The following is a 24,228-nucleotide window of genomic DNA, read 5'->3' as shown; positions in this document are numbered from 1 at the left end:
ATCTTTGGCTTTTCTTGGGGAGATGTCACTCCTCTTCATTGGGGATATATTTCCCCCTTCGTGGGGACATCTTTCCTTTGGTTTGGGCTTCAAAACGATAGATACATATGCCTCTTAATGCTTCTTGTAGAACATTTATCACGTTGCACAGATTGTTGCAACTTTTGATACATAATTTTCTGTGAAAAGTAATTTTCCATCTGTCCAGTATTTAAAGTCAAACAAATGGGATTTAAACCGAGGCGAAAATATGGCAAAAATGTTGCACGAGTACGACAAATGATAATTACACAAATCCGCTTAAATGACGCAGACAGTACAGACGATGCACCGTGGCAGGGAAGGGGGGTGTGTGAGGTATGAGGGTGCATTGTTGTACACGTGACAGGAACATGTGGGCCCGAAAATGGAGACATAATCGCACTGGCAAATACGCAACGTTGCATAAATTATCATGCAACATGGAGCGCCCGCCGTCCCCCGAGGGTGGGACCATAATTATAAAAACCACAATTGCATGCAAGGATTTGCAGAGGATACAACGTGCGGCAGCAAATGCCCATGGAATTAGTGGAAATATGCCTCTGATCCTCTGTCCAATTAATGGATGTCCTGCCAGGCACAAGTTTGGGGGGATAGAGACATGCCTTAATTTCTTTAAATCAAATAACTAAAGTGGATCCATTTCTTCTTCTCCCAAACAGATCTCCCCATACACCAGCAGAACCCTACGATGCAAGCAGTATCCCCCACTGGAGCCGTCAAGCGCGGACCAGGACGACCCCGATCCAAGACAGCGGCACCCATCAGTCGAGGGACACGCGGCGCCCCACGCGCCCGCCGGCCGATGGGTCCTTTGCTGGTGCCACTGGGCCGCAGTCCAGAGGCCCTGCCACCAGGTCAAGTCCCAGCCGAGACTGCCACACAAGCCACGGCCAAGCCGCCTGGAAATATTGGATGAGTGAATAAATAAAAGAACAATCGATGGAAATTCCGAAATAAAAATAAATACTGTTTAATATCTTTGGACTATTTTTTTCCTTTCAAGGTCTGATAGATGTACACCACCGTAACGATTAGGCCCACTTTGGTTTTCAGATCGATGCCGGCTGGAAACTTGAATTGGGTGGGTCTGGAAATCAATGAGATAGGGTCCAGCATCGTTATGGGGTCCATTCCTCCGATTTCTGTTTCGTCGTCGGGTGCATAGATTTTGTAATATGGATTGTATGCTGTATCCCTAATTTTGTACACTAAATTCCCTTTTGGATTCTTATAATCGAACACGTGTTCGCGATGTCGACGGTGATGCTCGACGGTTGCAATGTGCGATCTTTTCTCATCGAATATTTCCAGCCAATCGAATTCGTCGTTTTTACCCGGCTCGACTATAACGACCAGATGATCTAAGTGATCGTATAGATTGCCCACCTTCTGCGGAATGGGTTTCAGCAAATCCCGGAACCAGTCCTTCCATGTTGTCGTTCTTTGGGTAAAATAAAACAGTTCGAAGCCATCCGGATCCAAAACGAGATGGGCCTTGCGCGCTCTGTGTTTGAAACGCACCGCATCCATTGAATCCAATTCGTCCATTATCCTCCAGCCCAAGACATGATCACAGTTTAATTTATTCCAGTTTTCAAAAATATTTTTGGACAAAACAATTTGTTCACAGACTGCTACAATGTAGACTTTCCCCTCCAATGTTTTGTTAATTAGCAGGTAGTACCCAAATTTTATTACATTTTGCAATCATAAATTAATAAACTTGTAAAACTGTTAAAGCGTTTCCGTTGACACTTGTTCCGCATTAGAGACCCCTGGAGATGCGATACTGCTGATGTATTCACGCATCAGCCGTTGAAATAATTGAAGTCTGAAGACTGGAAACAAAAGACCCCACCAAATTAGATGTGTAATAAAAATCTTTCGAAAACAAATGTCAGTGGTAATCAACACCGAAGATGGGACCACAGGAACGCAGCCAAATAAAACTTGTAATTAAATTAAGGAAAAACTAGAAAAAGTCGGTGGGAAAACCTTTTGGCAATTAGTTACGGGGCATGATTCCTCCACATACAAAGATTATAATAATTTTGTAGAAGTAATACATATGTGAGGGAAGCAGCCTTATTGGCGGCCTCCAAATATATTGAACAGGACACGCCATCTCGAAAATATACAGAAATCCATACAAATATAGTCAATAAAACCCGTTGGGCGGGAATTGTAGGAACATACTCTACAATGAGTGACGGCAATAGGGATTTAGAGTGGTCTATTTCCAGCTGAAAATTCAGTTAAATTGTAGATAAAATTCCCTTAAAGGAGGCTTACACAAATAGATGAAGAGACTGCTGAAGACGGAATATCATTGATGCTTGCCTTTTTATTCCAATCTTGCGAGAGAGCATACAAACATCAGTAAGTCCATGGCCCACTATTCCCAACTACTGTGATATTCCGTACCAGTTGGCATTGACTGCCTCTGGCATCCTCTCCGACTTTTCAATATGACAATTCTTAATATTCCAGCAGCAGCAGCAACTCGTTTTCCTTTCTGCAGTCTCTCCTCTGTGGATCTTCCTTCCCTGGTTCGTCGTCGTCGTCGGCCAAATGGCGACATTGGGGAACTGTCATAAGGCTGCACGTTTTGCGCCACAGTTGGGGAATCCGAGAAATGCTAAAAGTGTGCATTTATGCCGAGTGGCATCTGCGGCGGCGGCGGCAGTGCGTCGGGCTGCCCCAAGTAGCAAGTTGTTGTTGCCCTTGCCCCCACAAATGGCTGTCAGTGAGGGGGGCCCAGTGCTTTTATTAATTAGCAGCCAACCCGAACTCCACTCGAGGGGCAGCAGACAGTAGATACCCTAGAGGAAAGGGTACTCTAGAGTAGGAACTGCCCAGATAGTATCAGAAATACAGGCTATAGTTTGCCCAGAGTGTTGCCAAATTGTACATGAATTCGATGACTAAATCATACTTCCACCATAGAAACAATCAATCAGCAAGAGTATCAATGATTCGATCACTGATCGTCCTTCCTTTATCGGTTTTTTTCTCAATTAAAAATCACAAACAGCATTTCAATCGATGTCGTCTGCAGTTTGTGGTCGTTGCAGGAAAAGAAAATTGTTGAAAAGCCGCCAGCAGGTTGGGCCTGACTGCCTGCCTGCCACATTGGCGACAGTTGTTAACTGGTTCGTCTCGCTGGCTCTGGCTCTGATCCTGGCCCCCGAGTCAAGCGGAAGGTGGAAGAAAATCGTACCCCAAGAAAGTCCTGAGTCCAGAGATGAGGATTAAAGAGCAGCAGCAGCTGCTTCCGTGTGCCGCAGCAGGCCCAGCCCAAAAACCATTCATGTGATTTAAGCCAGCGCAACTAATAAGCCGCAAGAAGCCCGACTTAAATCCTTTTCTTTTGCTCTTTAAGCCGGCCAAGATGCTGCCCCCTCCCGAACCATAAATCAAGACAATAAGCAGGCCAGATTGCGTGGCCACACCTTGAAAAAATAGACCAAAAAAGGGAAAAAGAAAAAGGATTAGAAGGGGGAAAACTCTAGATCTGCGCTACTCCTTTCTTCCACGCAGCCTACGCATCTGTAGAGCGGCTTAAGGCTCATCCTTCACAAAAAAAATGAGAACGCGCTGCCTCCTGCCCGGCTCCTGCTCCTGCTCCAGTTTCCCCTGGCACTTAAGAACGCAACGCACAAAAGGAGCAGACAAACCCCTCAAGGAAGCATCCATTCATCTGGCAAACTATTTTTGGGAAATTAAAATGTCTACTCCTACTACGAGTATTTGTCGGCAGGGGATTCGGTTTCGGCGTTCGTCCTCGTCCTTCGGTTCTTTTTTAAGGTCTATACGCACACATCCCTCCAACAACTATCTATCATGTGCTCTGCTCGGATGATGAATTGTGCGCGTTTGGCGTCTCTAATTCAATTTATCTTAGACAAAGTCATGTCCTGTGTATAAAGAACATAATGATAGGGCAGGGGCAAACTTTGGGTGGAGTGGCAGCTGTCCTTTGATTGTTTTTTAGGCGGCTGTTGTCTTTCTATCAGAGTGCCGTAGCACTCGCACTATTGATGCGGAAGTATCAGATGATCCGCCCAGTGGAGAGGAGACGGAGACAACTTTCAAGTTCGTTTCGCAAGTCATTTGTTTTTATCCATTCTCTCCACTCGAAACATTCGAGAAATGTTTAGAAGAACTTTAAGAGAGATCCACCGCCCAAGACCAGAGACCACAGACCAGAGACCGACTCAATGTTAAAAATTTTAATGTAAATATTTGAAACAACATGCCACGACTGCCACTCACATAATGAGGTCTCTCATCCTAGTCCGGAGGTTTGTTTTGCCAGTTAAAAATAGTGCAGACAGCGGCAGAGCAGCACTCATCTCTTGGCCACAAACAAAAAAAAAACTGGACCCAACCGAGCTGGAAAACACGTTGCCAGCTCTTTAATGCATCAATTAAATTTTTTCTTTTAATTATTGTTGCTGCTGCTGCCTGTGTCTTGGCGACTGCTGTTGGTGGCTTTTTGTTCCTGCTCCTCTCCTGTCAGGCAACATGCTGCGCTGCTCTGCGCTCTGTTTCTACTTTTTTTCCCCACATTTACTCGTACTGGTACTCGTAGTCGTATTTTTTGCACAAATTGTTGCCTGCTCTCGGGGCATCTCTCTGAAGCTCGTGTTTAGTGTTTTTGAAAGCCAGGCCAGGCCAGGACAGAGCACAGTACAGGACAGGTCGGTGCAGGCCAGGCCAGGCCAAGCAGTCACTTGTCCACAGCTGCGTCTTGTGTTTATTGATATGTTTTCATTATTGAATTAGTTGTGGTTCACTCGGTGGGGATACACTTTAGGAAGGGGATGTTAACTAAAGGAAGATGCGGGATAAACTACTCTTAAGATATGTTGGGATATCATTTATCACTAAAACCTAGAATCAAAGGCATGTTTCCAGCTTTAGGCAGTCCATTCCATAATGAAAAGTATGAAAAATCAGTTTTTCAGTTTGGGATAATATTCCTAAGATTTAAAGTACTTTTTCAGCTCGAAATTCCAATTTCTCTTAGAAAACCATAGCTGAATCCTTGATCCCGTCCCCAAATCTTAAAGAGTATTTCCTCTTTCGACTTCCTTAGTCTCAGAGCTCCTTTCTTGTTTAATTTTTGTGTTTTTTTCCTTAGCATCTTTGTCTACAAAAAGTCAATTAAGTTGGTTCAAACTTGTTGTGGACATCTGGCATTTTTCTGTATTTCGTTAATGTGGGAAATCGACAAGATTTGGTTTATATATTTTTTCCGATGTTAACTTAAAGATCAGAAGAGAACTATTGATTGACAAAATTGAGTATTATGGATCCAAAAATCAGGGAAAAAAATGTATAAAAATTAAGTATACAGAGCAGGCCAGGACCTTCACCTTCTGTGCCTTTTCTGCTCAATGAAATATCCTCTCTGAGTCCCCAATCATTGCTGCATACTTTTGGGTGGGAAAAGGACACAAAATACACTCTCATTTGGTTCCAAAAAACCTTATAGCTAGGAGAAAAAGAATTTGCAACTACTTTTAAAACTCCTCCCAGTATAGCCTTTCTCTGAACAAAGTTACAGACCCTTTCCATTGGTAAGGCCCTTCATTGAATGTCTCTTAGTTAGTTCAAAAAATTCAATTAAATTCAATGCAGTTCCCCCTTTAATTCCACATAAAAAGGAAAACCTTAACAATTACTCAATTCGGCTGCGCGCCCCAATTGCAAAGACGAACGCAAAAAGGCAACAGGCAACGCTCTTTATCATTACCATATCGCATCCTGTTGATCTGCAGCCCCGATCCGTGGATCCACGGATCCGTAGAGCCCCGAACCTCACTAAAAACTTGACAAATATGCTTTCAAGTCTAATTATACACGAAGGAGCCCAGCCGAATGGCTGAGCATGCTCAGTGATCAGGCACCAAGGCACCAAGCAGGTGACCCCGATTCGCCATTCGGACAACCCTTTGACTTGAGACTTGAACGCGTTCAGGTTCGGTTTGCTCTGTAATTACGCCAAAAAAAATAATAAAAATGTGAATGTCAACCGATGGCATCGAAAAAATGGTAGCAAATTACATTTTATTTCTGTTTTTGTGTTTTTCATTTTTATTTGCGTGTGAACAGAAAATTTATTGCCAAAAACGAAGAGAAATTTCGTGAGGTGGAGTGGAGTCTGTGAAATGTTGGAAACATTTCAATTTAATTCACGCCCTTTTGCCGAGTCATCATCGAGGGGAAAGAACCACCTATCTACCGTTGAAGATCAACCTGGGCGATCATTAAAACACACAGACAGAAGAGAGCAAAAGGCAGGCATTTGCATATAAAGCGACAGCGAACAGAGGGTCGGGTCGTCACAAGTGTTTAGCATAAAACATAATACTATTATTCATTTTTACAGCATAGTTAAGCATCGGATCGGGCTTGGTCGTCGACCAATTAGTATTTGTTTGGCATCTAGCCATAAGGCCATTGTGGCCATGTTTTCACAATTAATTACGCCCGAAAACCGTTTGTGAAGTGGATCTGCCTCGACTTTATATGCCCGGCACGTTGTTGGCCAAGAGGGAGGCCCTGTCAAAGTCAAAGTCCTAACCGAAGTCGTCGAAGACGTCGAAGTGGCGCCACAACATGGCATGCCATGCAATTTTTCCCTTTACAGAATTATAATCACATGAAAATAATAATAATCGCACTCGTAAATTAATGCAAGCAATTTCTCTCGTTGAACATTTAATTTCATTTCAGTTTTTTTTTTATTAATAATTTTTGTAGGTTTGTTTGTTTGTTTGCCAATGCAATGGGGAAATGTTTGCGTGTCCATACCAGAGATCCAAGAGGTAGCCTGACTTGCCACCAACTAATTATGATTTTATTAACATTTTTGGGCATGATGTTTTGGCGTAACAGTGGAGCGAAAGGATTAAGCAAGGAAATCTATAGAAAAATCAAGCAAAGAGCTAAAAATGGATCCCAAAGCAGAAAAACCAACCAAAAGGGCGCATGTTTCTTCACATTTCGAACCTTCCTTCATTGAGTCTTCAATAGTATTTTTCGCTCTTGGAACCACTGTACATTGCATTTATTTTTGGCTTGTGCTTATTAGAGCGTCTCCAGCTAATGACTTTTGGCAGCTTGCTGAAAAAATAATCCCTGGGAATGGGAAATGAAATTCATAATTAATATGATAAAATATTTATGAACAATTAGGTATTTCAGCAGCAATTTCCAGAGCCATGAAAACAGTTTCCTTGGAGCCACGACAAACAAAAAAAAAGAAGAAGACGGCACCGAAAATAGCTGAGCAAAAAACCATACCAGAAATCTGTAAAATCTGTATAAATTAAGCATTAAATGCATAACATCAGGGGCTGTGTCCCAGGCAATTTCCATATAAATTATATACACTTATTGAAGCAACAACAAAAGGAAATTGCTCTCGATACCGCGACGCACAGGAGATGCGAGGACGTGAGGCTGTGACGACGATGATGATGATGATGGCCACACTTGGGGCGACAATGTTTTAGCACCTTACGGGCATTGGGGCTGAGGCCGCAAACCAAACTTTCGTAAAGTGTGAACATCACTGGGAATGGATCGCTGGATCGCTGGGATCCCAGATGGACACGCGTAAAAGGAAAGTGCCACACCGTCCAGCCCAGGGGGCATGTAAAACTGTTTGGGGCGTGGCAGTGTGTCCAGTGGAGAGCGCCAGCATATGGCCCCGATGGTGTGGCAGATTGAGGTGGCAGCAATGACACCAGTCCAGGTCCAGTTCCAGCTTCAGCTCCAGCTTCAGCTCCAGGTCCCAAGTGTTGAAGCCTGATGACGACACTTTCTTTTCCACCTTCCACACACAAGAAACACGTCCCGGCGTGGCAGCAATTTGAGAATTCTCAAGGCGAAAGTCACACAGCCTCTTCTCCTCTCAGGCGAAGTGCGTGTGCAGGGGGCGTGGCTGTAGCCTTCATCGTGCAACGCAAATTATGAGGTGTTATGTCAATGCGATCGTCTCCCAGTCTCCAGTGGTGCTCCTCGATCTTGGGCATCTGGTTTGGCGGTGGCGGTGGCGGCGGCGTTAAAGTGCCTGAAAATGTGCGTTAAAAGTCACACGACCGACCAGACACAGAGATTGTGAAAGGTCTGTGTGTCTGTTGGGGAGCAGGATTGCTGCCAGCCGGGTCTAAATTAAATTGAAAACGCCCCATGAAAGGGAAACCATGGGGCAACATAATTATCGGCTACTGAATGCCTGCCGATTGCTGGCACCCAGAGCGTGAGGAAAGCGTAGCCAAATGCCCTAAAGGAAATGACCAGACACATTTTAAATTTACTCGCAAGAAAGACAGAGAGAGAGAGGTTTTAGACTTGAGTGTAGTTTAAGGAAAAGTCATTTGAAGATTTAAGTATATTTTTATAATGTATGGAATATCTGGGAAATCATTTCAAATCTTTATCAAGCTTATACCCCCTATTCAACCCTCTTTACCCCACTATTTTCCATTTCCCCTTTTTTACATAGTACTAGTACTTCTTTTACCTATCATTTAAGACATAACAATTCATAAGTTACTAAAACATTTCACTTCAATCTCTTCATTTTCTTTTTGTCTTCCTTGTTCCTTCCACAATTCATTTCTATAAAGTTTCTTTTTACGATTATATTCATTCCTATGGCCCTCGACTAAATTTAGATCCAAATCAATTTGAAAATAACTTTGCGGCTAGGCAAGCAGGAAGCCCCAAGACAGTAGCCTGTTTGTGCCACTGCCACTGGAAGTGCCTCCTCCTCTGCCTCAGCCTCTCCTGCTGTTTTATGTTGCAGTTGCTGGCTGTTGGCTGCTGTTGCAGCTTCGATTTGTTGCCGAGGACGTGCTGCATTTTGCTGAAATTGCTTGTTGTTATTACTATGGTTATTATTAGTATTATTTGATGGGCTCCCTGGATGTGGATGTGGATCTGGATGTGCGCCGCCTGCTGCAATGTCACTGGCGCTTGCCAACCTGCCACTGAACCACGTTCTCCACAAAAATATAAACATAACAATCATTACACGACAAAAAACGAAAGCTGAACAAAAACTATTATTGATATTGATGAGAATTATGTGGACTTCCTGCTTGGCTTCGCTTGGCTTTTTTGTTGTTGTTGTGGCTGCCTCTTGCTGTTGCACAGTGGCCGCTTAAGTGGCGCTAAATGCCTGCATTTAATATAATAAATCTTGTTTTTTTGTTTTTGTTTCTTCTATTTGTTTTGTGGGGATTTCATGCCGCTGCTGGCTGCCGTTTTTTAAGCCACATTTTGTGTGGTCAGGCACGTACATTCGGCATTCGATTTTTGAGTGGCGTGAAGTGAAAGGGTCGACAGCCTGTAGACAGATCTTCAGAGATCTTGGGAAAAGAGAACTCCACGGAGAGAGGCAGCTGATGGGAAAGAGAATTTTTCGGACTTATAGAAAGGAGAGTTCGATTAAATATTGGATTTACGTTCAATTCTCACACGTTTTTTCCAAATACTTTTCTTGACAGATATTCTGTGGAAATTTTCTTGGGCTTTTCGTTGAGGAATTTTTGGCAATCTCCTCCCGCCCCCAGCAACAACTCCCCTAATCGATTGTCCCCATGGCTTGACCAAAAAGTTTGTTGCTTAAGTCTTTTGTTTTTTTGTGTCCACCGTTAGATGCGGCGCCCATGCATCATGTTCGATGCCCGATGGAGGAGGAGTACTGGCCAGGAGTATTGGGAAATATATGATGCCATTGTTGCGATATTTCACGCTACTACATCGACGGGGGGGACAATCGACACGAGTGTAAACAGAAGGCACACACGCACAATAGAAATGGCAGAAAACTCCGGTCTACCCGGTCCTCGGCCTTTTGTTGCGTTTGATTTCTGTTTGTTTTGCCTGTTGGCCGGCCATAATTCAGACTCCGATCGAGACAAGGGGCCCACAACACAACATGAGGCGCAAATGTCAACGCATTGTCTTCAAGTTGCCATGAATGATGTCCAGTCTTTCATCCACACAGAGAAGGAGGCAGATTGTCAGAGAGAGTGCTGTGAAATCGATTAAAGCCAAGCTGAAGATGTTCCGCTTTATTTTTGTGGGGCGTTACCCAGTGATAACGTGCGATGAACGCCCTAAATGCCTGGCGACAACAATTAATTGTGGAGCAAAGAAGAAAGATCACTCACGGAGAGTGACCAGAGTGAGGGGTAAGCTTAAAGAGTTTACTGGTAATAATTGTAATCAGACTTTCATCGAAGCTTCTGTGACAGATTTGACCCATAACTCCCTCCAAGAAGCAGCTACATTTCTTTAGTACAGCGTTTTCCCAGTAACTCCCTCGCTTCTGGCAGCCATGGCATCTGCTCAGTCAAACGAAGAACAAAAGACATACCAAACCAGCAGAAAAGACAACAAAATCAAATTCAAAACGGTGGCAAAATATTTACCAAACCCTGTCCAAGTCTGTCTATCTGTCTGTCTGGTGTGGTGCCACAGGGCTTCTTCTCCTTGGCAGTTTTCCTGGGAAATTGGCGCATGCTGTGAGACACACACATAATATTTTCCACATAGTCATGGCTGGAAATTGCGTTGCTTTTGTTTGGCAGCAGTTTTCAGTTTTCACGCCGCTGCAGCGACTATCAACGATGAGGTGGACTCCGCACCAGCGACTCGCGACTCCATCTGTGGCACCGACTCATGCTGAGCTCTGGGGCATCGCGTTATCTGTTGTGGGATGTTGTGCGGGGAAAAAGTGTCAACAGCATTTGCCAGCTACCGTTCTACGTGGGCCCCCAAAGCCTTTCTTCATATTTTGATGCCCTTTTTGGAGAGTATAATGATGAAGAGAAATGGATTGAGACCTCAAGAAGGTTTAAACGATGCATGTAGATTTTTGTGGAAAAGAATTGAAGAACATCTTAGCAGAACCTATCAGCTAGTGCTTCATATCTTTTCCCAAACGAAATACCTCATACAAATCGCATAACTTTCATAGAAAATATGTCCCCAAAGTGTATCCAAGTCTTCGTCAAGCGATCCTCCACTTACCTTACATATATTTTGTTTTTTTGCTCGTGTGGCAGACAATTTTTCCCCTGGTGCCTTATCAGATCCCTCGCAGTCATGCAATGTCTTGGCCAGCATTTGAATTATGGAGATGATAATGCGTTTGAATCGGTTTTGGATTTGGGATTTGCATTCCCATCCCCCCAGTTGGCAGACAGACCTGGCCAAAACGCAACCTCAAAGTTGGTCAATTAAGTGCCATGTACGACTCGTACGAGTACTGTCCCGGCCATCAGCTCTCCGTTTCGGCCATCAGCACTTGACCAGAGCAGTCTCTGGACACGCTTACAGTCGCTGCTTAATTGAGTTTATTAGCCCGTCGCCCGTCCGTCCCGGCTGGCCTGAGAAAAGAAATACCCAAGAAATGTTCGAAAGAAATACGAAAAATATTTTTTGATATAAAAATTCGCCAGAGAGACATAACGGTAACAACAGTCGAAATATTTCCACCAAAAACTCCTGTTGCCTGCTGCCTGTTGGCCGCTGTCATGCTTGGCCTCTCTTCCCCCCCTTCGATCTGGGCCAAATTAATGACACTCACTCCGAGAAATGATATAAAGAAAAAAACGGAGTAAAAATGCAATTTTTGAAATAATTAAATATGAATGCCAGCAGAAGAAAGGCTTGGAACATTCTCACATGTTTTTTGGTGGGGACGGGAAGGGGAAATTGTTGTAATAATTCCTCTGTTCTGTTCGTTCGTTTAATTTTTGGGTCAACATTTTATTTGCAATTTGTTGGGGGAACATTCTATAATATAAAAATATGTTAATTTGATGGAGGTGCTTAATTTTGGGGGGAGATGGAATGAAGAGCAAAGGAAAATGTTGTGGGAAATGCAGGAAGATGCGAGGAAAATGGAAATTAATACCATAAATTAGGCACGCAGGCAAGGGAGAACGAGTGAAATATTCTTAGAAGAACCATGAAAAAAAGAAACAGAAACGTAGATGAAACAAAAGATAGGCTTAGTAATTTCAATGGAAATTCCATGATTAGATTAGTGGATGAAAGATCCGTCATTGATATACCAAAGAGGACTCCAATCTCTTCAGAATTCGTAGGGATATTCCTATATAAATGAATGCTGCGAATTTCTAGAATATTTCCTGGAAAAATCTTGCCTATTTCTGGTAAATTTTCGCAGTTCCTTTCCTCTGCTTTCCCCGTCTTAAAGTCCCGCTAAGACTGACTTCGAACTTGCCATTCAGTAAGGAAAACCGCCATCAAAGAACCAGGTCAATAACCAACCGAATGAGAGAAAAGTTCAAGAGAAAAATGTCAAGTTGGCAGACCATTTGGAGCAGCAAATTAATGGGTTCATTTTGGGGGGAAGAATGCTGCAAATAAAAAATAGACAAGACACTTGCCACTTGAACCCGTGCTCTCATTAAGACTGGCACACACACACACAGAAGATACAGATACAGCAGAAGCAGCTGCTGCAAAGATGAAAGCCGCCTTTCAGCTGGAACTGGAGGAGGGAACACAGCACAGCACAGCACAGCACACACAAAACAAAAAACTCTCACTAGGCACTTAAAAATTAACGCTTTTGACAGCCCAACGGACGTTCAAATGTACAACAACCACAGAGAGAGTCGGGGGCCTCTCTGGGATTGTAACGACTCCAGAGTGCCTCCAAGTCCAAGTCGAAGCGCAGGCGCAACAAAGTGTCAATGCGGCTTTGGGGCAAGTTTAACAAGATTGGCAGCGACGTAGAAAAGACGCGACGCGACGCGAAGCGATGGAGCTCTCAAGATTTTTCTCATAAGGTGCAAAATCTCTCGACATCATAAAAAGGAAAGACAGAGAAGTGGAGGAACATGCACAGCGAATGAGCATCCATAAAAACAGAAAAAGAAGAAACATTTTTCGGTGTTACATATATTTTCCTCGAAGCCTCCTAATTAGCCGAAAAGCCGGTTCTTCTTTTTGGGATACATCTCTTCTGACTCTTTTCATATTTTATTATTCCTGGCTTTGGCTTTGGCTTTGGACCGACTTTAAGCCAAAGAAAAAACAATGGAGCCGTAAAAATCTGTGGATAATAAATAAATTAACTCCTTAACGATGACAAGAAGCCTGCTCGAGGGCCGGGTGTTCTTCTCTCTCGCTATCCGGCCAAATGTCTCAATTAAGTTGTTTAAAGCTCATTGTTTCTGAATTTTCGGTTTAATTTTTTTATGGTTATGGGTCGCCTTTGTCTTGTGGCGCAGAAATTGTGGCAATTTCAATTCAAAAATGGTTTCATAAATGCCCCAAATCCAGGGTTAGTAACCCTGAAGCCACCACTATTAACCATGTAATCAGGGTCTTAATTAACTAATTAGCTAATTTGCAAACAATTAAGCCTAAAGCCCTGAACCAAAAGAAAAGAAAATCCCAAGAAATCTCCGCGGGTTTGTTCTGCAAAAATAGTCGAGTCATTTGATTGGAGATTGGACAGCAGCTGGAAAGAAATTATTTCGAAGGTTTTTCGTCTTATGAGGTAAGCAGAAAATGGTATTATGCATAAAATAAATATTTTTACATTGAAAGAAAGAAAAAGTGTAAAAGGAAAAGTTGATGGAGAGCAAAAGGGAAATTACTTGAGGTAAATAAATATATTAGCAGAACAATTGAAAGGAATCAGCAGAGGTAGAGTTACTGGATTTGTAAAGGGAAATATTAAAAACAAAGATAAATATTACATATCCATTTACAGAGATAGGAAAATAATTTGCTTAATAAAATAATGTTATTAATGTTCCTTGGAAGAAATCTTTGTACAAATAAGATACAAAGATAAATTGTAGAGAAATGTGTATACAGAACTTGAGTACCCTTTTTCTTAGGTTTTGATGAGTAGAATGTGTAATTTTCTGTTCGACTTATAGAATCGAGAGTATATAGTCTTAATGCAGAGTAGAACTACAATATATTCTATGCCAAATTAAATATTTGTGGAAGGCCTGAAAGAAGGTACAGTTTCTAGTTGATTTCTTTAGGAAGACCCAACCCTGCTTGTGATAAATTATACAAAAGTGTGTACAAAATGCGCATTAAATTTACTGCCTTACACTAAACCCCATTTTAGACTTTCCCCCATCAGAATTCCCATCATTTGATCAATTCTTTCAACCCCATCTAAGCGCCAAACCCCGAACCTCTGCCCACTGATCGGTAATACTCTTAAGTGTTTGTTCGAGTGGTGGTGGTACCAGCTCCACCTGCCTTTGAATTGACATAGAAGCCTATGCATCAAATGTTTTTGGATATTGTTGCCAAAAATATACGTTCCCACGTTTTGGCAAAAACCCAAAAAGAAGAGTAAAGATCTAAAACAGTTTTATAACTGTACCAAAAGAGACGAAAAAGAGACCTTCTTCTACACTATGAGAACATTTTGGACTCTACACCTGCCCGACAAAAATACAAAAAAAAAACATACACAACACTTCATAAAGAGGAAAGAAGATCTGTTCTGTTCTGTTCTGTTTGGTTGTTGCAACCCCTCTCCGAGAGAGATCTACCTGCCACACCGCACGAAAAGCATTTCCAAACAATTGAGTTTTCTGAAATGACAATTTTTCCGCGCTGTGAAGGGAAATTGGAACAATGCCAAAAGAGTGGCTGCTGCACCTGAAGCCGATGTTTCTGTCTATTGTCTGCAGAGAAAATAATGCTTTTTAATAATTACCAAAAAAAAAAAGAAAAAGAGAGACAGCCACGAAAAAGCAGCTGCAAAAAAACTGAAAAAATATTAAGTTTTTGGCGCCCCCAAAAACTGAAAACAAGTTCGGTTTCTGAGTCTTTCGTTTCGTTGGTTACCTTTTGCCTTTTTTTTGGTGGCTTAAGGAAGCCAGTTTTTTTGGGGCTCGATTTAACGCTTTGCTAACTGACAAATGAGCAGCATATCCTGTTGATCCTGTTGCCAGGAAATAATTATAATGTTGCACAACAAAAAGGAGACACCTTTAATTGCGAAAATAATTAAAAACTCATAAATTAACAGACAGCAGAAAGTGCAAATTTAATTATGGCCTTCATTAATTAATTCATTAAAGAAGAAGCTGCTGCTGCTTCGGCTGCTGCTGGTGGGAAGCCCAGAGCCCTGGGCGAGGTGTTTTTTGTGCCACAAACTAAATCAATCAACGCCAAATACAGAGGATCTTCCTCGATGATGGTCCCTAAGGACATGGGGCCGATGGATGGAGTGGCAACCGGTTTGTCGTCACTCCTTTTTGGCATCCTTAGAATACATTATGCAACTGGCAACTGCCACTGGAAGTGGACTCGACTCCCTTTGGCACTCATAATTTATTGATTTTATATGGCGTCACATTTGTCAGGCATTCCGCCAGCCGCTGACAGTTTTTGCCACTGCCACAGACGTTTTGACAGTTGCAGTTGCTGTCATCGGGGGCATGTACGTATACTGTATTCCTGCTGCTCCTCCTGTCATCTGTAATTGCATCTGACGCATTGCCAAAAATACATTCGCTTTAAATGTACAATATACGCTCCCCCCATCATAAACGCAACTGTCATTGCGATTTCCCCCAACATCTGAAAGGAAAAAGGTGCTCCTCTGCGTGGGTCTCGGGGAGCCAGTCAAATGTATGATTAAGTAATATCCGAATGCCATAATTTCCTCCATACCCCCTCTTGAGTTTTTCCTGTTTCTTGCATAATGAAGTTGATAAGCGTGGGGCAGCAGACGAGTTTCCAGCTGATAAGGTTGCTAAATTATATACTTACTGACAAAAAAGAGGAGGAATATTAAGCAGGATCTCGACAGAGGGCTTCCTGAATTGAGATCCTTAAGCTACTAGGGCTCTCTCTTCCCCTGAAAACTGGTTGGTTTTTTTCCATATTTTATTTGTATTTCTTGTTGATTTACTACGAGTAATTTTGAATACAAATATTATGGGGGAAAATTACTTGAATGATAATTATGGTTTGTCCTTAAATTGGTTCATAATTAGCGCCATATTTTGTATATTTTAGGAAACAATTTATTGTGTTTTTTTTGAGGTTCTAATAGCGTTTGAAATACCAACATTTTTGGGTAAAAACACAGAGCTCTGAGAGGGAATTCGAGGTAGAGGTAGAGAATTCTAATACAAAACTTATCATTATCCATTTGTTTCTCTATCTATCTGCTTAGCGCATACTTCTCACCTTTCCACCTGCCCACCATAGTCCTGCTTTAGTCAAGGATTCAAATAAAAACCTTTCCATCTGCCACACCTCGGACTCACAGGTTGGTGGCCAAATTTTGATGAATAGATAATAAATAACTTTAATTAAAACCTATACGAAAAGGCAGACAGGCTGCCTGGCAAAGGGCTATCCTTGAAGCAGAAGGAAAGGCAGCTGCAGTTCCACCTAAAAGAAATACTAATTATTCGGCAGAGGTCCACGATATATTTAAGCTATAATAATTATAAGGAAATTTCGTGCAAAATCCCGATGCAGCTGCCACCAGGGGGTCCACTTGTTGCAGATGTCTATCTGTGACTGGCCACGGCCTGCTCATTAAGCTTATTAATTTTCGGTGTGGGGAGGGGGGAAGGTTTTCCCGTTGGTTTTGCATTTGTGTCGCCTGCCACATGCAACAAAGTGCAGCGGCCAGGCAGCGTGACCAAAAAAAAGAAGACAGATACAATAAAAATATAAAGAGTTACCCCAAAAGCCAAAGACAACTGCTGCAACCCCTGATGTGTGGCAAGTAGAACTATGAGCGTTCAATTTTCGGGGGCTGTCATGCAACGGTCTCTCGCTGGTCTCTGGTCTCTTCTCCATTCGATTTTCACGCTTTCTACACTCACATCTTCCCCTCGAACAGGTGTAATGATTTTTGGGGCTTGCACCTTGACTCTGCTTCCGTTTCACTTGTCGATAACTCTTTTACGAAGGGGTTTGTGCTTTGGGCTTACTCTTTGTCGGGGTAACTCTTTGTCCAGACAGGGTGTGTGTGGCTTTAGCACTCTTTTACGTCCTCCTTCTGCCGCTTCATGACTGCATCAATGGTCTCCACATTGGTCTTGGCTGTAGGTATAAAATCTATATAGGACCTGCCTATAACTTTCTGTATCTGTAGCTCTTGGCTTACCCAACAACCGCATACGTTGCTGTTCGGCGGACTCGATTTTAACCACGGCGGAGAGCAGAAGGTGCATGATTGGTAATACTAAAAATAATTTAGGAAAGTGTCTCCAGTTGAACGACATTTTTGTAAATCTTTTATGTGAATTATAACAGTGTTACTTTTTTTACAAAACTGTTTACTGTTTTGGATTGAAAAGTACGGCTTGTTTTTCGGGCTACTGCGATGGATTCTGCTTTCGACTGTAACACCCTGTTTTTGCTGCTGGCAGGCCCCTCTGTTTAATTGTTAAGTTTCTTGGCTAAAGACTTTATTAGCCAAGGGCTTGATATACCAAAGGCATTTAGTAAAAACACTTAGAGAAATTTTAGCAGAGAAAAGAAGACGAATTTTAGGGATTAAAATCGAATGAGGATATATTCCAAATTAATACCAGATGGTGCCAAAAAGATTTTACAGGAAGAAAACTAAGATTATTGTTGAATCATGAATGATTTTTATACCATAGTTTTACTGGTGTTTGGTTTAAAGAATTATTACCTATTCTTATATCTATATTTTAACTTGATTAATCCAACATTTCACTGAAAATTATAGTATTTCTTGAGTATATATTGTCTTGGCTGTCTTCTAACATTTCTTTGAAATTTCCCAACCTTTATTCCCAGTGTTAAATCCCCTCTTTTGCCAAGGAAGGAAGGAAACAGCTTGTAATATAACCGCAAGATACGAGCAAGCAACTTCCTCAATATCAATCATTGCACTTGGCCATATACATATAGTACTCGTATATTTCCTACCCCCAAAAAACTTTCTTCATAAAGCATATTTAGTGTTTAAAGTTTCCGTTTTACGGAGTAGGCTGCATTTTTCAGGTGTTGGCTGCAAACCATTCGACTGAACTGAATTTAAGCTCAACCCTTTCATTAAAGAGGGAACCAAAAATGATATATTTAATCCGTTCGTCCGCTGGTCTGCTGGACTGCTGGTTCGTTGGATCAGTGAAGCGTATGCCTGTCTTCGGAGCAGCAGCAGCAGAAGCAACGACAACGACAACGACAATGACAGCGAATGATAAACCTGATATGGAACACACTTAAGGGCTCAACTTGGGTAATCTGCTGCAGTTTGCTGAAGTAGAAACAGCAGCAGCAACATCGGCAACAGCCACCACGCAACCAAAATTAAAATCCAGAGAAAGAGACAGCCAGAGATATAGGAGGAGACTCCAGAGACTCCGGAGACAGCCAGAGAGATACTATATATAGCAGTAGAGAGCGAGAGGGCAGCAGCAGTTTCTTCGCTTCGAGATCGCCAGATCGTTTCCAGTCGTGCAGGTGGATTTTTCAAGTGGCTGCGTCCGCTTTCCTGACTTTTCTGTCCCATGTCCCTTGTCCCTTGTGTATCTCCATGGACTTCCTTCATATCCCCTTCCATCTCTGAGAGTATCTCCCGGTTGCTGTCAGCTGATTCTTTCAGCGAAACCCAAGACTTCTCCGAGGGGTAATAGATACACACATGTGTTTGTACTTGGTCTTCACTTGAGACAAGTGCATCTCAGAATATAGGGTTTGGGGGAGGAGAATGCTACTTAGGGAGAGGGCCACTTCAGGGGGATTTTCTTGGCTATTGGAAAATTTATTTCTAAGGTGGAACTACAGAAGAATTATTACAATTTCACATGGATACAAGAACTAGAAGTTATAATTTTTATAGCATCTGTGAACATTTCCTTTCTTCTAGAACTATTCTATAAAGCCCCATAGAAAAATCCTCCATTTGTAGACAAATATTCGTATAGTATAAACCAAAATAAATCCTATAATTTAGATACCATTTTCGTACATTATTTGACACTAAATAATCAGATTAATTCCAACATCTTCTTTCAGAAAAACAGTCCCCTAATTACATACGAATACAATTCTCTTTTTCAACGAAACCCAAATGGATTTGCTTATTTATGATTGACACTTTAACGAGTGGCATACCCCACATATGTGGCTCCTTGGCTCAAAAACTTTAACGAGACGTCCATAAAAATGTCACAGAAAAATCCCCAACAGAAATCTAGTAAATGTCAGTATCAATCGAAATGCCCGACTCCTGCGCTATGCATTATCCATGGCTGCTTAAGATTTTCCTTGAAGGACAGAGAGAAAACTCCACTAAGGAGGAAATGCAATTGTATGTGGTGTCAAAAGTCGCACAGCAATCCATCAATTTAACAGCCATGGAAAATCAGCACAATGCCAGAGAGAAAATTCCATAAAATGCAAAGATGTCAGAGGACAACAATGGGACACAGTAGTCCTTACACAGTTGCCGTTTTGGGGTGGAAGTAGAGTCCCTGAAAGAAATCCAAATAGGAAAAAAGAACGATTTCCTTTTTTCTTTTGACTTCTTGGCTTGTTCTTCGGGGGAAAAACGAAGATGCCACAAAAGGAAATGCTGCTGCTGCTGTGTCCTTTTGTGGCATGTTTGGGCAATGTTAACACACACGGCAGCAGCTCGGCAAACTTTAAGCTGTGCAAACAGTGTGGCAGCAGCCGCAGCTGTCCCTCTGTGTCATGGGTCTATGCCCCCAAACGCGTGCCATATGCCCCAGGAACCAACAACCAACAACCAACAACAAAAGGAGAAAGACCCACAAGGGAGACACTCCAACTGCAACATTGTCCCCATGGCGCGCCGTGTAATTAAAAACCGCACACTCTCGATCCCGATCCCGATCCCGAACCACGCTGCACGCTGATCATTTAGTTATGCCTTGCCCCAAAAATCCTCACTTGCAACCTGCTGGCTGCCCCTGGAACAGATTTTGATTGGCTTCGCGACACACAAAGCAAAGGAAAACCAAAACCAAAACAACGAAACACCAAAAAGCCTTCTCTCGTGGCAGCCGGTGACCATCAGGCTTCACTTTTGTCTCTTTTGACTCCCTTTTTTTTATTTATTCAAGTATTTTTTGTTGTTTAATTTCTCGTGTATGTGTGTGGCATAAACGAGCGACAACATGCCGCAAACATTCCACTCGATAAATTTTAGCAATAAAATTTAAGCTCTTCTTTATAAAAGGTACTCGTACTCCGTTGTCCACCAAAATGTATATAATTTGTGCTTAATGTTGATTAAATATGGTGGAAGGACAGGCCACAGCCCACTTTTTTGTATCGCTTGTGTGTTCACAGAAAAGAAAAAGGGTTTATGGGTTGAAAGTTGGATAAAAGAAGGTTCCCTTTGGGGTGTATTAGAGTGTTTATGTAAGTGTTTCGTATGTAGAATGAAAGGAAGGTTTTGAGAGAGTTTGTGGTCAACACTTTTGCTTTCCCTATCAACATGACATAAGAAGCACTATATAAAATAGCAAAATCTCGCGTGCGAGCTAAATATCGAATGTTCCGCTCATCTGAAAGTGCTGATTGGTGCTGGCATCAAACATGAGTCAGATGGTTTATACTTGCTTAATCAACAGTCAACAGCAATAGAAATTTTCCTTAAATCTTGATAAATCCCAGACAATAATCCCAGTGAAAATACCAAACCATATTCATGATTATTGAGAACTGGAAAGTGTCAACCTCTTTCTTATTGATCAGCTCTTCCCACTCCTCTATCAACCATTTCAAATACCACTCTGTGGCGTCTTGTAATTTCGCTTTGGCATAGACCCACAGCTCATTAGCTACCCAGACATTCAATCGACTGTTTTACATAAAAAAAAACTCTGTAAAGAAAAGGCAGACCACGAATACGAATCAAGAAGCCACTGAACGAACGAATTCCATGGAAATGGCAAATGGTAATGGCAATCGTAATTATTTGAACGCTTTTAAATCGCTGGGGCGTTGGCCAAAAGCCCATAAAGGGCCCTTAAAGAAGACATTGGCCAGACAGGGATGGGCACGACTGGAATGGCATAGTTACGAGTACTCTCTCGCACTCTCCCGGGTAGCAGTTGAAGCAACAGTTCGAGTAGTAGGAGATACTATCTACAGCAGTACAAGATACCATCTAAAGCAGGGAATCTGTTGTGATTGCAACCATTTTACAGAACAGAGCTACGATCCTTTAGCAGCAGCTGCCAGGATCCAGAACAAAAGCCATTACAAAAAGAGAAAAACACACAAAAGTAAAGTAAATCTTTCCTGCATGTTAAAAAAAGAGAAGGAATGGAATGCCAGCCTGTTGCTCTCTGAGGATCAGCATCCTGATCCTCCGTGGAAGTACCTGCTGCCACCGACCACCAACTGGCAGCCGCAGCAGCAGATCCTCTGGTGCTCTGTGATTCGTTTCATTTGTTGCACTCGGTATCGCTGTCCCTACCTAACCGAACAGACCTGACCTGACCCTCTACTCGACCCTCTATGCGAACCGAATCCCACAATCTGTTGCTCTTGTTGCACATGTCTCTGATTCTCCGCCGAGCGTAAAAAAATGAAGGCAAGCCGAATTTGATGCCCCTTGCAAGGTGTTTCCACTGACCCTGTTTGTGTTTTCCTCTCCCCCTAAATGTATTTCTCTGTCTCTCGAAGCATTTGTTTTCGCGGAATGTTCTATGGAGGAAATTTCCAGCACATGTTGCTGGCTGAAGGAAGAAGGTCCCACTTGGGCATCTCTCTCTCTGTAAAGTAGTTCAATTGTTTTAAGTACAGTTGGGTTTGGAGTGCACTAAGTGGAAAGGTTCATAGAAATAGCTATAGGGATTCCCTGGGATATTTTCCTCTCCTTTTACACAGATTTCTATTTACAGAATTTATTGTAGAAATAGAAGTATAGGTAGGAAAATGGATATTTCGATTTCCCTGCGATATATCAGTCTCGATTATTACCCCAAACGCCAATAAAAGAAGTTCTTACATTCTGCAAGACTCTTCCAAAGAGCTCTGACCATCAATATATCGATCAATTATCGCTTTGAGTCTTCCTGCTATAAATAAATCTCGATAATTTCAGCTCATTTCACCCGTAGAAGAGACTGCACCGCCCACCACTTGCTAATAAAGTTGTCAATTCCGCACGATTGAGTAGTCAGGCAAACATTTTGTCCAGCCGGGGAAACCCCCTAGATTCCCTCGGATATCCCCAATCCAACGGCACGGCACGTACAATGCCAGAGAGTAAAATGGCCAACAATTACCACCGTCAAGCGGGGCAGCAAAGAGTCATTACAGTGGCCAAAGCCAGTCAGAGTTGTGGCCATAACAAGCAAGTGGCGCTCTATAATCATAGACCTCTGCTCCGCAGCTGCTGCTGATGCTGGTGTCGGAGCCCAAGATGGAGATGGCGGACACTGGCACTCTAAATCAATTAACAGCCACGTCAAAAGTGTTGAAAATTGGAGCAGCCTGACGGGGTCTGGAGCTAATAGATCATCAACTCTCTTGGGGGGGGAAAAACTCTTTTGGGGCGGGAAAGTAAGGTGCAACCTGTCTCTTGGGAACCTCTGTCTGGTCTGGCATTGAAGGCTAATCAGCATGCAAATAATGTTACCGCCTCTCTCTCTCTCTCTCTCTCTCTCTCTTTCTGGCACCAACACAGAAGATTAAAGAGCCATGTAGCTGTGATAGAGCCACCGTGAAGGAGAGGATGGCTGGATGGAGCAAAAACCAGTTACAGTTTTTTTCCCCCAAGTGAAATGAATTTGTTAACACCTAGCTTGAACAAGGAGGCGGGCGTGCCACACACCATTGCCACGATAATTAAGTATGCGTCACTGAAGGAGCTCCTCCATGGACCCATGGACTATTTGCCTGCTCCATTAGCAGACAGGCGCAATATTTTGGAGTAATTATGAGGCGGAGTCCCTCGCTTGGACATGTCTTCATTAGAGACGACTACAACTCGTACTCCACTCTCGACTGGTAATGGGTATTGTAATTGTGATTGTAATGTCAATGGCATTGTTATAGTTACGAGTGTATGATGGTATCCTATGCCCCGTAACTTGTCTCTTGCTGTCTGTTTGTCTCCTTGATTGGCATTCACTTGCCACATTCAGATTGAGATCTTTGTGTGGAAAACTGTAGCGCAGCAACTAGTTTTTTTTCACTTTTATTTATGATGAAGATGTCAATCTCTGATGAGATGTCGGTCGGCATTTGTTTGGCCTACCAATTGGCTTTAGCTGGGGCTTTCTTTCAGGCAGCAGCAGCCGCAGCCGTAGCCGCAGCACTGGTCAGCAATTGAGTTGGGAGAGGGACACAGCTTGCTTCTGTTTTTTGCTACTTAGTTGTGGGCCTGGGAAAAGTTTTCACTCCACAAAATGGGACAGACACCCAAAGAAGGGGAACTGAGAAAGTTATACATTGATTTTTGTTGGTGGAAGAATTTAGACGAAGATGGTCAAGAATTGGGATAAAAAATTAGGTCTTAAAATTAAAGATTGGTTGGGGAATTCTTGGGGATAGATTAGAGATGAAGATGGGTGAGAATTGGGATATAAAATGATGTATTTAAAAGGCAAAGAATATAGGTTATTTATGGAGATCTTTGGGGAGGAATAAAAGCAGATCAAAGTGGATTCTATATCCTCGTTTCTTCTTTCTCTTGAAATTAAAAAAAATACAAAATAATTCCTAGAAAATACCCCCAAATCGCATGAATATTCGATCAAACAACTACCGATCCCAGGTGATCGGTACCCTTTGAAAAGAAATGGATAACCGGACTAACCTCCAAGGTACCTCTAAAATGTTGTTGAACTCCTTTCCTTTATGACTGCCATTACCATTGCCTTAAACATTTCCGAAATGCAAAACATTAACGATAAACAACAACTTTTATGACCAAAAATTTCATTGAACATTGCCACAAATTGAGGAGGCAACGACGACCGGCGACAACGATGACGGGACGCGGAGGCACACGTGCACTGACTTCCAAAATCAGGGCCATAGCCACAGTCCCACCGCACAGCCCCAAAACGGTAGTCCAGAAAGCATCTTTAGTGGAAGAGTGGAAGCCACGGACGTGCCACCACACAGACACTCACCACAATTGTCACCAAGGAG

General features: G+C 42.5%; 2 protein-coding genes and 1 long non-coding RNA gene across 3 annotated transcripts in view; 1 reads left to right on the top strand and 2 right to left on the bottom strand.

Annotated features, from left to right (window-relative positions):
* Positions 1–1,023, top strand: part of Ino80 (chromatin-remodeling ATPase INO80) — a 33,817-nt gene extending 32,794 nt beyond the window's left edge. Inside the window, exon 14 of the mRNA XM_001359986.5 lies at positions 705–1,023. Within this exon, the coding sequence (XP_001360023.4) occupies positions 705–961 (257 nt within the window). The 3' untranslated portion in view covers positions 962–1,023. The remainder of the gene's footprint in view (positions 1–704) is intronic.
* A 7,552-nt stretch (positions 1,024–8,575) lies between these two features.
* On the bottom strand, positions 8,576–10,027 carry LOC117183307 (uncharacterized). Its single transcript, XR_004468462.1, has 2 exons — positions 9,544–10,027; positions 8,576–9,467 (listed from the first exon to the last, which is right to left on the bottom strand). It is a non-coding gene; the product is annotated as an uncharacterized lncRNA (long non-coding RNA).
* A 6,486-nt stretch (positions 10,028–16,513) lies between these two features.
* Positions 16,514–17,401, bottom strand: LOC26533969 (uncharacterized). Its single transcript, XM_015182883.2, has 2 exons — positions 17,222–17,401; positions 16,514–17,157 (listed from the first exon to the last, which is right to left on the bottom strand). Exons 1-2 carry the CDS (start codon positions 17,337–17,339, stop codon positions 17,090–17,092), a joined length of 186 nt encoding a protein of 61 aa, XP_015038369.1. The 5' UTR covers positions 17,340–17,401; the 3' UTR covers positions 16,514–17,089.
* Positions 17,402–24,228: the final 6,827 nt, after the last annotated feature.

Source organism: Drosophila pseudoobscura, chromosome 2 (genome assembly GCF_009870125.1).
Source record: "Drosophila pseudoobscura strain MV-25-SWS-2005 chromosome 2, UCI_Dpse_MV25, whole genome shotgun sequence".
In the NCBI taxonomy this organism is placed as follows: domain Eukaryota; kingdom Metazoa; phylum Arthropoda; class Insecta; order Diptera; family Drosophilidae; genus Drosophila; species Drosophila pseudoobscura.
Note: the sequence above shows the minus strand (reverse complement) of the source record. Positions and strands in the feature narration are given on the sequence as shown.